The sequence below is a fragment of the Prionailurus viverrinus genome, chromosome E3 (assembly GCF_022837055.1).
Source record: "Prionailurus viverrinus isolate Anna chromosome E3, UM_Priviv_1.0, whole genome shotgun sequence".
NCBI lineage: Eukaryota > Metazoa > Chordata > Mammalia > Carnivora > Felidae > Prionailurus > Prionailurus viverrinus.
Genome location: NC_062576.1, coordinates 19776816 through 19791398, shown reverse-complemented (window position 1 = coordinate 19791398; position 14583 = coordinate 19776816). Strand labels below are relative to the sequence as shown.

The 14583-nt window shown below is 53.0% G+C and overlaps 1 protein-coding gene across 2 annotated transcripts in view; it reads right to left on the bottom strand.

The window, feature by feature from the left end:
* GSG1L (GSG1 like) overlaps positions 1 to 14583 on the bottom strand; it is a 207294-nt gene that overhangs the window by 134229 nt on the left and 58482 nt on the right. For both annotated transcript variants that reach the window (XM_047839287.1, XM_047839288.1), the window contains exon 2: positions 1628 to 1675. In XM_047839287.1, the coding sequence (XP_047695243.1) occupies positions 1628 to 1675 (48 nt within the window). The remainder of the gene's footprint in view (positions 1 to 1627; positions 1676 to 14583) is intronic.

The following is a 14583-nucleotide window of genomic DNA, read 5'->3' as shown; positions in this document are numbered from 1 at the left end:
CGGTTGCTCAGCTCAGAACTTCAGGGGTGGCCACGAGTAGCGGCCACATAGGGCACAGTCGCTGGGAAAGCCAAGGAAGAAACGGAGGAGGAAGTGCCCCCTGCCAAAAGGCTGCTCGGCGGGGGCGTCTGGGCCTCTTCCTGGGCCTGAGGGTCCCTGTCTCATGAGCTGCCACTTGGTTGAAGGTCTTCAAGGGGACAGTGTCTGTGAGACAGGAACATTAGCAGCCTCCGTGACATAGGTCCCCCTCACCCACTCCCTCTCTGCCATCAGCAGGGATGGGTCAGAGACGGACCCTCCAGTCCCCGAACCTCCGGATGCTGCAGGGCCACCAGCCCCGGCACGAGGCACACCGTGGCCACAAGTGGCCAGAGGCACGAGTGGCCACAAGCCCCAGACAGGCACACCGAGATCCCCCTTGTTGGGACAGTTTCTAGCACTGGACTTCTGCCTCAGTTTCCCCACCCTGACTCCCAGAACCAGAGCCCTCTCCTCATCTCTAGGCTGTCTGAAGACACCTGCACACCTCTCCTCTCCTGGCAGCCGACCTCCTTGGGCAGGGGTGGGCAGGCGGGGAGGCGGCCGCACCCCTACGTCCCTTCGGCAGCGAACCCTCCAGCATCCATTCTCCTGCTCTTCCATAATAACGAAACCCCTGACTTCGCTGAGCACATGGTTGCCGGGATAGCGATCTCATTTCCCAGCTTCCTTTGCAGCTGAGTCTGGCCCTGGGATCATGTTCTGGCCAAGGACACATGAGCAGGTGCTGCGGGCAGCTTCTAGAAACCTTGGAATTGACAGCAAGCTTTGCCCTTCCTCCTTTGCGCCCTTCTAAGTGGCTTCCCAGAAGGCAGGTGTGACCGCTGGAGCACCAGCCGCCATCTGAGACCATGAGGACAAAGGCACAGAGATGATGGAGAGGGGCAGCAAGGTTCCGGATCCTGAGAGCTTCGTGGGGCAGAGCCTCCCTGGATTGCCTACTTCCAAACTTTTATAAAAGCAAGGCACATTTGTCTTTTAAAGCCAGCTACTGTGGATCACCGTTCCTGTGGCTAAACTTAATCCTGACTGCTGTGCTCACCCCACAGGATGGCCGGCCCCTGACCATCCTACCGGAGCATCACCGGGGGGCAGAATCTCTGTTCGTGGGCCCCACACACCAGGGAGTCATCTCTGCACAGTGACTGGGGCCTCCCCACGCCTGTTGAGATGACAGACACAGGGCATCTGGCTTCCTGCCCCCGAGGTCACATCCTGCCCTCAAGGCAGTGCCCCCAACACTGGTCTAGCCTGACCCCAACTTCTGCACACCCTTCCTACCTCCCGAAGTCCTGCTGTGCCCTGGAAGGATGGAAGCGTAATGACTCTCAGGGCCACCCCGCTTGCGGAGGGGAGTGGTGCGGCGGTGGCGGGGGGTGGGGACAGGATGATCCCCCACCTGCTTCTGTCCCCGTCCCAACAGCTTAAGAAACTCAGAGCTGCAGGATTCAGGCTCCCCTGGGGAGCCATCGCCCATGAGCGCGGCAAGAAAAGCTCTCATGGGGCTTTGGAAAGCCACCTGGGCAGGAAGCGTCTCTGCAGGGCGCTTGGCTCACACACCTGAGACCTGAGCGGGGGCCACACTTACCTTTCTCCGATGCTGGGGCCAGGTCAATGAAGCTGCGACATGTTTCACCTTCGAAAAGAAAAGAAGGGTTTTCAGAATGTGAGAGGCAGCGAGGGCTTCAGGCTTTCGCCTCTCCCCTTCCCTGAGCCCTGTCGCCAAGTGGGCGTGGCACCCGAGCGTCTCTAACCTTTATTCCCGGAAAGTCAGTGTCCCCAAGGAATGTTTGCTGCCAACTCAGCTGAACAGCCCCGGGGAGGCCGCCTCCGCTCTCACCTCCTGATCCAACCCATCCAGCCCAGTCGCTGGCACCTGCTCCGAGCCCTCAGTCCCCCTCCATGGCCTCAACCCCATCCAGACCCACCAGGATGAGGGCAACCCCTCACGGGGCTCCCTGGGGCTCCACACTGCTGTTGCCAGAGGGATGCTTTGGAGCCACACAGTTCTGATCACATCTCACACACACATACACACACCCACACCCACACACTCTCCCCCCCCGCCCGTCTCTCTCCCGCTCAAAACCCTCTGATGACTTCCTGAAGAATGAAGCCCAAGTTCCTTCATGGGGACCCCTGAACTCGGCCCCCGACACTCCTCAGGCTCCCTCCACCACGAGGCCTCCACACGTGCCGTCCCCCCGGCCGGGGACACGCTTTCCCTGTTCTAAGCTCTCACGGCACCTTGGCCTTCCCCTGTGGGACATCCGGTCACCCGACAGTTCTACCTCTTGCATGTGACTCTTGGACGGATGGCCCACAAGTCGTCAGCGCCATGAGGGTGCGCCCCACATCCTCGTGCACCCCCGCCCCTCGCTCAGGAAACGGCAACCCCGGCCTCCCACGTGCTCGGGCCAAAACCGCAGCGTCAACCTTGACTTCTCTCTTGCTCTCACATCTCCACATCTGGTCTGTGGCTCTGGCTTGGAGGTATATCTAGAATCCGACCACTTCTCACCCCCTCCGCTGCTCCAGCCACCATCGCCCACAGCCTTTGGGCTGTGGCAACAGCCCTTGCTTGGGTCTCTCTGTTTCTGCCCTTATTCACACAGACGGATCATGTCCCTTCGTTCAGAAGCCTCCCGTGTTTCCCAATTCACTCAGGGTCAGAACCCAAGTCCTCAGTGCGGCCAACCAGGCCCTGTGCGATCTGTCCCCCCATCACCTCCCCGACCTCGTCTCCTACGAGCTTCCCCCTCACTCACCCCACTCCAGCCACATCGGCCTCCTTGCTGATCTTGAAATGTGCCGGGAACCCCCCCCTCCCCACCTCAGGGCCTTTGCACAGGCTGCCACTTCTACGTGGAGCATTTTTCCCTCAGAGAGCTGAATGGTTTACTTTTCCTCTTTTTTACCACTTTCCCCACATGTTACCTGCTCAGGGAGGCCTTTCCTAGCTAATCTATTCAATATTCCAGAGGTTCCCTCCCCTGTCGTCTGCCCATCTCTCTTCCTGATAGGCCCCTATCACCTAAAACAGCGTCTGGTACATAGTGAGCACATTATAAACTAAATATTTGCTGAAGGAATATATGAATGGATGAACAAACCAACGGATGAACAAATGAGCGAGAGCCTTACACCCAAACCTTATGCCTATAAGAAACCGCAAATTTTCAGTCTCTTCCGGGGCCTCCTCGATGCAGGGCACTGTGCTGACCACTGAGGACACACGGCCCAGCCTCCAGCTTCTTGGTCACAAAGGTGGCGCAGGCTGGACCCCCACCCACAGACACATTTTGTGCGGCCCACACAGGATCCCAGCATAGGGAAAATGTTGCCTTGCGAGCCCAGATGAAGACTCAGAAACCCTGGCCGTGCTGGGCCCCCAGGGCACACAGCCACAATCACACGGGCTGGATGCGGCCCCCTTCAGACAGCAGACGAGCCTTGGAGTCGGCCACAGTCCCTGCCCGTCCCTGCCTCACTGAGGCCACCCAGCCGGCCCCGGGGGCACTGGATTGGCTGACCTTTAGGGTCTGCTTGTAACCCCTGGTTTAAGGATTTTACTGGATACAGATTTTAAGGATACAGATTTTTGTGTCCAAATGGAACGAACGTGGGTTGGAGGGCAAAAAAGATCTGGAAGCTTCCGGCGTTCTCAACTCATGTGTCTGCTTGATGCTTATGAATTCTTCTCTAAGAAGGTCCCTGGAAGCCCCTGTGGGATCCTGAACGTCCTCCCAGCTCCATATAAATAAAGGGTGTGCTGGCACGTGAGGCTGAGAAGGAAGGCGGGGGCCAGATCACAAAGGGTCTTGAGTGCCAAGCTAAGGAGTGGATTCCTGTCTTATTGACGTCACCCCTTCCAAAGATTCATGAGGCCACAGGTGGCTGGACGGCACTCTTGTGGTTCTGTCCTGCCTGTTTCCTCCCTCAGGCTCTGGGGCCCCGCTTCCCTTCACAGATGAAGACACTAAGACTCGGGGCCACAGAGAGAACAACCGGGGCCACATAGCGAGCCAGAGGTACCAAGATTAGAACCCATGGAAAGAGATGTTTGTTGACAGCCAACAACTGCAAGTGAGGGTAAAAAAAAAAAAAGAGAGAGAGAACAGTGGCAAGCCAGAACGGACAGATCTGAATGAATTGTTTCACGCTTTCTTTAATGTTCTATGGTTTTCTCAAAATCTGGAGAGAGAAGCCTTTAGTGGTCAAATGCACACTGATGCCACCCAGGGCCACGTTCAGACCTTGTGGGTCCTAGGCATTTTGGCCTGTTGGGCTCCTTCCTACATAAAGAAATTAAAAAATTGTATTTTTGCAATTGCATCGGTTAAAGACAAATACATTAACATTAAATGTTAAAATTTTTCGTCACCTAGAAGTTTATCTTTCTCTTCTGATTTTTTTTTTTTTTTTGAGAGAGAGAGAGTGAGGGCATGCGAGTAGGGAGAGAGAGAGAGAGAAAGAGAGAGAGAGAGAGAGAGAATCCCAAGCAGGCTCTGTAATGTGAGCACAGAGCCCGATGCGGGGCTCGAACTCATGGGCCGCCAGATGGTGACCTGAGCCAAAACCAAGAGTTGGCTGCTTAACCGACTGAGCCACCCAGGCACCCCAGTTCACCAGTTTAAAGTAACAGTTTAAAGGTTTTTAGGGGCGCCTGGGTGGCTCAGTCGGTTAAACCTCCGACTTCAGCTCAGGTCATGATCTCATGGCTCGTGAGTTCGAGCCCCATGTCGGGCTCTATGCTGAAAGCTCGGAGCCTGAAGCCTGCTTCGGATTCTGTGTCTCCCTCTCTCTCTGCCCCTCCCCTGCTCATGCCTCTGTCTCCCTCTCTCAAAAGTAAATAAACATTTTTAAAAATTTAATAAATAAAAAATAAAGGTTTTTAGTGTATTCCTACTATATTCGCAAGATTGTGTGACCATCACCACGGAATCAACTTTAGGACATATTCATCACCCCCCCCAAAAACGCCATTACCTATTACCAAGCAATCCCTCTTTCCCCCAATCCTCCCGGCACGGGGCAACCACTGATGTATTTTCCTTCTCTACAGATTTGCCTCTTCTGGACATTTCACATAAATGGAATCATACAATATGTGGCCTTTTGTATCTGGCTTCCTTCACTGTTTTCAACGCGTGATGTCTTCAAAGTTCATCCACGCTGTAGCGTGTATCGCTACTTTGTTCCTTTTTTGTGGTTGAATAATATTCCACGGTGTGGCTACAACACATCGTATTTATCCACTCATTGGTTATCGGGCTTTGGGTTTGTGTCCGCTTTTTGGCTATGGATGAACATTGATGGACAAGATTTTGTGTGGGCAAGTTTTCGTTTCTCTTAGGTATATACGTAGGGGTGGAAATCCTGGTAACTCTATGTTTAACCTTTTGGGGAACCACTAGACTGTTTTCCAAAGGAGGAGCAACATTTTACAGTCCTACTAGCAATGTACGAGCAATGTTCCAATTTCTCCACATCTTCGTCAACACTTGTTATTGTGTCATTTTTATTATTATTATTATTATTATTATAGGCATCCTTGCAGGTGGAAAGTAGTATCTCCTTGTGGTTTTGATTTGCACGTCCCTAAGAACTAGTGATGTTGAGCATCTTTCCACGTGCCTATTGGCCATTTTCATTTCATCTTCGGAGAAATGTTTATTCAGATCCTTTGCCCATTTCAACTGGATTATTTTGTCATTTTATTGAGTTGTAAGAGTTCTTTATATATTCCACATACAAGTACCTCGTCAGATATCTGACTGCAAACATTTGGTCCCACTCAGCAAACAATCTTTCTACTTTCTCGACGGTGCCTTTTGATGTTGATGAAGTCCAATATATCTTTTGTTGCTTGTGCTTTTGTGTCATAGCTCAGAAGGCTTTGCCTAGCCCAACACCATGAAGGTTTACTCTTCTTCTCTCTTCCAAGAGTTGTATCCCTTTAACCATTACCTTGAGGTCATCTATTGGACATTGACTTATGCGTACGGTATACAAAGGTGTCTGACTCCATTCTTTTCTATGTGGACGTCCTATTGTCCCGGCCCCGTTTGAAAGGCTATTCTTTCCCCATTGGACTGTCTCGATACTCTTGTCAAAAATTAACTGGCTATGAATGGAAGGGTTTATTTTGTTCTCTCAATTCTATTCCATCGATCTATATGCCTACCCTTCTTCCCGGTACCGCACTGTTTTTGGTTACTGTAGCTTTCTAGTAAGTTTTGAAATGGAGTGAGCCCTCCAACTTTGCTTTTCATTTTTAAGATGATTTTGGCTATTCTGAACCTCTTGCACTTCCATGTGAATTTTAGAATCACCTTGTCAATTTCTGAGAAAAGAGCCAGTTGAAACTTTAACATGGGTTGCACTGAATCTGTAGATCAGTTTGGGGAATATTGCCACCGTAATAATATTAAGTCTTCCAGTCCATGAAAATGGGATGCCTTTCCATTTATTTAGATCTCCTTTCATTTCTTTCCATAATGTGCTGTAGTTTGTTGCACATAAGTTTTGCACTTCTTTTGTTAGATTTATTCCTAAGAATTTTATTCTTTTTGGTGCTATTGTACACGGAATTGTTTTCTTAATTTCACTTTCAGATTGTTCCCTTCTAGCATATAAAAATAAGATTAATTTCTGTGTATCGACCTTGTACCTTGCAATCTTGCCGAATATGTTTATAAATTCTAATGGTTTTTAGTGGATTCTTAGGATTTACTCTATACAAGATCATGCCATCCACAAATACAAATAGTTTGACTTCGTCTTTTCCAATCTCAATGTCTTTTATTTCTTTTTCTTGCCTAACTGCTCTGGCTAAAACCTCCAGCGTAATGTTGAAAAGAAGTGGCAGAAGCAAACGTCCTTGTCTTGTTCCTGATCTTAGGGGGAAAGCATTCACTCTTGTCCCAGTAAGCATGGTGTTTGCTGTAGGTTTTTCATAATCTTTGTCAAGCTGAGACAAAGCTTGTTGGAATAACCTGCAATGATGTGACCCTGAGAGTGCCCCAAGCAAACCAAGGCTCTGGGTTTTCAGTGATTTGCTCAGGACCACACCAGTGATTTGCTCAGGACCAGGTAGACTCCAAACTCCATGCCCTCAAGTCTTTCTAGCTCTCTAGTCCAACTCAGTCTGTCAGAATTCCCTACTGCCGCTAGCCATTCCCACTGTGCAGAGCCATCAGATCCTGAAAGGAATCCCCTGAGAACATACCCGAGTGCAGACCAGGAAAATCCACCAGAGGCCAAATACAATGGCTCTCACACTTCCATTTCTGCTTACGTGGACAATACTGAACAGAAGATGTTTGAGCAGAGATGGCCAAACTTGGCCCACACTGCCTGTGCAGGGCAATGCTGAAGGTTAAGGAAAAATCATAGTAATGACATAAGGAAGACTGGATCTTTCAATGGTCAACAAGTCTAATAACTGAAATCCAAACACGGAAGGAAGTTTTTTCTCCAAACCCTTGGTCTCCATGATAAAAATTAGCCAACCATTTGTGAGAAAGATATCAAACTGTACCATATCGCCTTAAAGCTGTTAGAAGTAGCTTTTAACACATCTTTGCCAATTATCAGTAAGTTGATACGTTTAACTAAGGGATTTAATTGGGGTATAAAACTAAAGATAAGTACACTTCATCTCTTCAGACTGAGGCTTGTCAATTAGATCACGGAGCTGTGGCATGTTACTGCCACCTGATGGCAGTGTATCTTCTGTGAACTGTGGAACAAGAAAGCTGGGAAGGATCCTAGAGGTAATCCAATTTAAGTGGTTCTCAGCCCTGGGAAGCCCAAGTCCCACTCACGGAGACCCTGGTTTAATTGACCAGTGTGCGACCTAAACTTCAGTGGGGTTTTAAAAGTTCCCTGGGTGATTCCAACATGTAGCTCGGCTGAAACTTACACTCCAATTAAAACAAAATCTATTCTCAACATTAGAAGAACCATAGTCAGCCATCTTAGTGACGGCCCGTGCTATCGCAACGGATGCTCCTTCGAGCAACAGCTTGGGATAGGGCAGGATAGCAGAATGGCCAAGAGTCTGGGTTCTGGAATCAGCAGAGCTGGGCTCACATCCTGGCCCTGAGGTTTCCCGCCACACGAGTCCCCAGTCTTTCTGGGCCTTGATTTCCTTGACTGTCTAATGGGTGCAGCGCCTATAAGGCTGTTGTAAAGACTTGACAAGGGCACAGAGGTCAGACATGATGCCTAGAACAGAGTGGGTGCTTAGGAAACGGTGGCTGTCATCATGACCTTCATCATCACGTAGCTCACATGGGGCATGGCCTCTGCAGTCTAACGGAGAGGAGACCAGACGGATGCACAGACACCATTGTGGCGGGCAGAGGCGAGGAGTGGGGCTCAGAGCAGGGGCTCGAGAGCCAGACCAGCCTGGGTTCAGCCTGCCTCCATCACTTGCTTACTGTGTGACTCAACATCAACCTTCTGCTGCCTCGGTTTCCTGACTAATAAAGAGTGGAAACCGCCAAAGCTACTGTGACTATAGTGCCTGTAACAGGGTGGATCCGAAAGGGTTGGTGCCACCCACCAGGTGGTTCAGTGGGCAGGAGTCCACACTGCCAAGCGGCAGCCGCAGGGCTGTACAGGTTCCCCTATGACTCCGTGTCCGGGGTGTGGCCCTGCATTGTCCGTTGTTTCCCCCAAGTTCATGGGCATTGTCTGGTAACTGCCTCATCCTGGCTCCTTGAAGAGCCCTTTCTCCAACGACTGCCTCCCATTCTATTCCCTTTGGTGCACGGTGAGCTACTAAGAATCGAGAAGGTGAAAGAGAGTTTCTCCTCCCCAGGAAGGAGAGTTCCCTGAAGACCCACTGTGCTCCCACAGGCCCACCTGGAGGGTAATGCTGCCCCAGTTCACAGAGGGGACAGAAAGGAGGAATTTGTGCAGGGGGAAAGTATTGGGGGCACCCACGTGCTGAAGAACGTCCATGGCCCCCCAAGGAGATGTCAGGACCTTCCAGGAAACCAATCTGGGAGAGCTGAACATCAATCAAGGTCCGGGGTCACAGGATTAACCCAAATCTGCACCCCAGTGAGGATCCCACAGCCCCCATGGGGCCAGGAAACCATCGGCCGTGGGGAGAAGAGGGGCAGGAAGAAACTAGAAGTTTCTCCCAAAAGTTCTGAAAACTTCCCATGCCCCAGGGGCTGGCGGGGAGTCTCAGTTTATGTGGGGTCTGAATCTCTCCCTGGAAAAGCTCAGTCCCGTTAGGCTAGTGAAAGACAGTCATGGGAGAGTCCCTGCTTGTACGAAGCAAGAACGTGTGTTCATACCCACCACAGCCTCCAGAGGGAACATCCTGTGTGGTGTCCTCATCGCTACACCTTGCCCTGAGGCAGGTGGCCAACAGGTGAGACTTGGTACCCAGCCCCAGCGCAGGGGTGGCCAACTCATGAGATCTCCACGGCTGGCAGTGACTGAGGCAAGCCGGTGGGTAACCTGGAGAAGGTGTGCCCCGTCAGAAGTGACCTCCTGGCCATCTGGACCAAGTCGGGGCTCTGGCAGGAAACAGACGGCTCCCTGGAAGGCTCACTGAAGACAGCTGAGGGAAGGGACTGTTCGCAGAAATGCGGATGGGGTGAGGGGCTAGAACTGGGGAGAGCCCTCACTTCCCCGCTCAGAGGGGCAGGCAAGGAAAAGGAGCTTGCGGAAGAGGAAGCCGCCCAGGAGGAGTTGGCACTAGGAGCCCAGCCACCCTGAAGCAAACATCTGGGCAGGGGCCCGAGAATCTGCATTTCTAACAAGTTCCCAGGCGCTGCTGATGCTGCTGGTCTAGGAACCGCGGTTGTTTTTTTTTTTTTTTTTTTTTTTGTTAAAATGTATTTTAACGTTTATTTATTTTTAAGAGGGAGAGAGAGCGTGAGCAGGGGAGGGGCAGAGAGAGAGGGAGACACAGAATCGGAAGCAGGCTCCAGGCCCCGAGCTGTCAGCACAGAGCCCGACGCGGGGCTCGAACTCACGAACTGTGAGATCATGACCTGAGCCAAAGTCGGACGCCCAACCATCTGAGCCAGCCAGGTGCCCCCTGGGAGCTGCGTTCTGAGAGCCACGCTTTAGAGGAGCAAAGCCACAGTCAAAACTTCAACAGGGAGAGAGCGAGGCAGGAGAGAGGGGGACATACCCCAACCTTTCTTTCCTTCTACCCTCGGATTTCCTACCGGCACCTCCCACTGGCCAGAACCACGGAGAACCCAGAGGGCGCGGGGGTCCCGGCCATTCCGTCCGCACAGGCCAGTCTCCCCCGGCACAGAGGAGTCAGAGGACAGACGTCTACGATCACCACAATCACTATCTGAAATGATCTTGTGGATGCATTTGTTTACTGTCTGTGTTCTCTACGGGATGTATGATGGACTTTTCTGCTGTGGGTGCTCCTCAGGTGCAGATACATGTGGACGGTGGGCTTGACCATATTCTGGACCAGGCTGGAGGCTCCAAGCCTTGAAAGAATGCATTAATGCAAAATACTCTCTCCATCTCCCCCTTCCTTAACTCTCTCTCTCTCTCTCTCTCTCTCTCTCTCTCTCTGAATCTTAGGAATCCAAATCACATCAAGCAGTGATTTAGGGAGGTGTCTGAATTAGTTTTGAGCCCTAAAAACATTCTTCTCTTGGATTCCCAATAGCAGTGCTCTGTATTCACGCAATTGTATTCAACCAACAATTACTGGGCGCCTACGTGCCAGGCACTGTCCTAGGCACTGGGGGCACAGCAGTGAACCGACAGATAAACCCCCACCCTTGTGGGTCTCCTGTTCTCATACTAAAGCGTATACATCAGCCATTCAAAATCCCTGCACCAAAGAAGGGCATTCCCTAGCTCTTCTGAATAACGCTCAGACAACGCTCTGCAACAATCCGAAGCTCCTGTGACCACGTCTCACTCACGGGCTGTGTCCCCAAAGCCCGGGACAGTAACAGGTGCTCCAGATACGACTGTGGATACACGAATAAATGAAAAGCACTTCGTAAGCTGCCTTTAGCAAGAATTACCCCAAGTGGGGGATTCCAGTCCGCAGAATCCTACAGGTGGGCAAAGGTGAGACCGGAAACTGAGCGCTGGAGTGTCTCGGGGCCAAGCGAAGACGGAAGAGGCAAACAGAAAGGAGGCGTCTTCACTATCGAGGGAAGAGGCCCCGTTGCGCAGCCATACCCAGCGTCACACGCACCATGATGCAGGAGGCGTGGACACCTGAGGGTCACTTGGACGTGACCTTGTCACACTTCCTGTCCCCTGTCCTCCTCTTCTGCTGCTTTGTGCCCTAGGGCTCCGATTTACATCCTTCCCTTTTCCCACCTCTCCGTCTCAACATCTTGTCTCCTTCCATTTCTCCATGTCTGAGCCATCCCCCAGCCTTGGGGATCCAGCTCAATGCCCACCCTACACCCCAGCCAAGAAGCCTGCCTTGCCCACCGACCACCTGCCCCATCCCAAGGACATGTCTCCCTGCTCTGAATTTCCAGCATTTGATCACAGTGTCTCCCGTTATATCGTCTCACTCTACCCCGGGCACAGCAGGGGCCCCCTCTGGTTCGGTCCCTTCTGGGGCTGTAAATGGCAGATCTCCCCACCAGCAGGTGGAAGCTAGGGCGCGTCATGTTGCCCAAGATCCAGGAGAGCCCAGAGTAAGCACCACGCTAAGAACTTGCCACGCATCACAACTGGACGAGGTCAGTACCCACCCCCACTTTACAGATGAAGAAAAGCAACCTACCCACGGTTACACAGCCAGGAAGCGTCAGAATCAAGATCGGGGCTCAGGTGTGTGTCTTTCCAAAGCTCTTTCCACCACGCAAGGGACGGACTTGTCCAGAACAGAACATTCCACAGCCAGACGAGATTTTCGCGCTCAGGCAAATCAACAGTGTCTCTGAAATGTCCTTTTTAACTATTTCGTTATGGGGGAAAGTCCCAACTTTTACAAAAGCAGAGAGATTAGCGCAAGGAGCTCCATGGCCCCCCGGCAGCTTGGAAACTGTCACTCCACGGCCAGTCTTGTCTCTCTATGCCTGTGGCAGCGCCCCACCGCCCCCCCCCCCGGCCCCCGCACGGGGTTATCTTGAAACAAATCCCAGAAGTTGTGTCTAAATGGCTTTTTGAAGGGTTTGCTCCCTTGCTCAGAAAAGACACAGGAAAGGTCGTTCCTTCCTAGACTCTGTGACATCACCTTGTGGGGCTGGTGGCTTTCTGCAGCGTGGGAACGAGACGTAAAACCCAAGAGGCCCTGACCTGCCCTCACTGCTGACTGCCGCTGACCCAGTGCCTGCAGAGACCCGGCTGAGCTAAAGACAGGCCAGCGGGCACGTCGCTCTCACACCAACCAGAGCACCTGGCACACGTCCCCAGCAGAAACGATGCTTCCAGGAATCCACCCCGGACGCAACCGGCCAGGTCACAGCTGCCTCCGCTCTGGCTCACGACTCGCACCTGCTGCCAGGAATCCAACCCGAGGTCCCTCCTCCGGGTCCCGTCTACTTGGGAGAGAAGCTGGCGTGTGACGGTGGAGGCCGGCAGGGCGAAAAAGCCTGGGCTCTGACTTCACACAGACCTGAGTTCAAATCCCAGCCCTGCCATCTGCCTGCTGTGGGTCTGCGGGGGAATGATAGATTTTATTTATTTATTTTTTGGGGGGGGGGGTTGCCGGTAAAGGATGATCGTTCCCACCTCACGGGGTTGTCTGAGGGCCAAACGAGGTAACAGGGAAAGACCAGCTTCGTGTGCGGCCATCCACACCCCCACTGTTATTCATCGCGGATTGCAGGCCTCCCTCCTTGCAAAGGGGTGCTCTTCAGGCCAGTGGAGGTATCTGGGCTCGGGAGACATGAGTTCAAATCCCTCCTCTGCCTCTCCTTAGCCGTGTGACCGCAGAGAGCGACTTAAACTTCCTCACGTGCCGGATGGAAGCCATCAGGCAGCTGCCTTCTGGGCTTGCAAAAACAAAAAGCAAAACCAAACAGGAGAGTGCACGAAACGCCTGGCCTGTGCTTGGCTCTGTAAATGAGAGCTATTTTTGAGTTTTGATTCCCTCCCTGGATCGCCGGTCGGAGACACACTGCGCTTCTTCCCAAGGAGACCCGGGAAGCCTTCCCGAGCCAGGAGCAGGGGGGCTGTGATGGTGCAACCTCACCCTGAGCAGGTGGAGGAAAGCTGGCAGGGCACAGGCGGAATCCAGGGACGCGGCCAGAAGCAGGTGCCCGAGGCTGGCAGAAGGTACGTGGGGCACTGAGGGTCGGCCAAGCTGCCCTTGGCACGAACACGCGGGAGTCCAGGTCCGGCAGGCAGCGGAAAACGGGCAGCAAGTGAGATGGGCGTTTGGGGAGACCAGCGTCCTTGGCTGGGTCCCCGGTTCCTGGGTCTGAGGATCGTGACTTAATTCCATACCCCACCAGATGGTGTGCTGAGGTTTCTGTGGAGCGCGGGGTAGGGAGAGGCATCAGCCTGGGTGACATGGTGAGGGACCGGCGAGAGAGGGGCAGTCACACTGGCCTCCCAAAGCCGGCCAGCAAGTATCTGCTGACATAAACCGTGCACGGGCTCTGGGCCAGGCCCAGAGTTCTGTACAAACTACCATCCCTGTTTCGCTGATGAAGAAACTGAGGCCCGGGAAGCCTGAGTATCTCGTCTAAGTTCACACAGCCAGCGGTGGAGCCAGGATTCAAACTGAGGCGGCTCGGCAGAGCCTCCCCATTTGGCCACGACCACCTCTTTTTTTTTTTTTTTCAACGTTTTTTATTTATTTGGGGACAGAGAGAGACAGAGCATGGACGGGGGAGGGGGAGGGGGAGGGGGAGAGAGAGAGAGACACAGAATCGGAAACAGGCTCCAGGCTCCGAGCCATCAGCCCAGAGCCCGACGCGGGGCTCGAACTCACGGACCGCGAGCTCGTGACCTGGCTGAAGTCGGACGCTCAACCGACTGCGCCACCCAGGCGCCCTGACCACCTCTTAGCCGAAAAAGCAGCTTCTAGAAAACTCCACCCTTCCGCACGGGAGGTTCCCAGAGGCCCTCCAAAGAGGACCCCACGCGCGGTAGGAGAAATCAGCGGCCACCAGGAAGTGAGCGCGTCCCCGGGTGCCCAGCCAACAGGACCCAAACGTGGCTGGTGCTGAGTTTGGTTCTGAGACCCAGACTCCGTGGAGCCCGGCCTCTTGGAGACGCGTGCGCAGTTTCCTCTACGGTCGGTGCCTTCCGCTGGCGAGGAGGGCTGAGAAGAGCTGGTCCCGGCAACCGCGGCCGATGAGAAATCATTTTCACCGTTGGGCAAGGGCAAAAGTTCACACACCTTCGCTGGCTGGATCCAAGGAATTCAGCTCCGGAATCAGAGGATAAAGAAAAATGCCGGCAGATCCTGCGCGAAGCTTCTCTCTCGCTCTCGGGGCTGTGGCAGCGGAGTCTTGGCAAGCGCTTCCTTGGAATTCTCCAGAGGCCTCTGCCAGTTCAACTGACAGGGCAGCAGATGGTGCGCACTTATCTGCTGATGATATTTTGATTTATTTATCT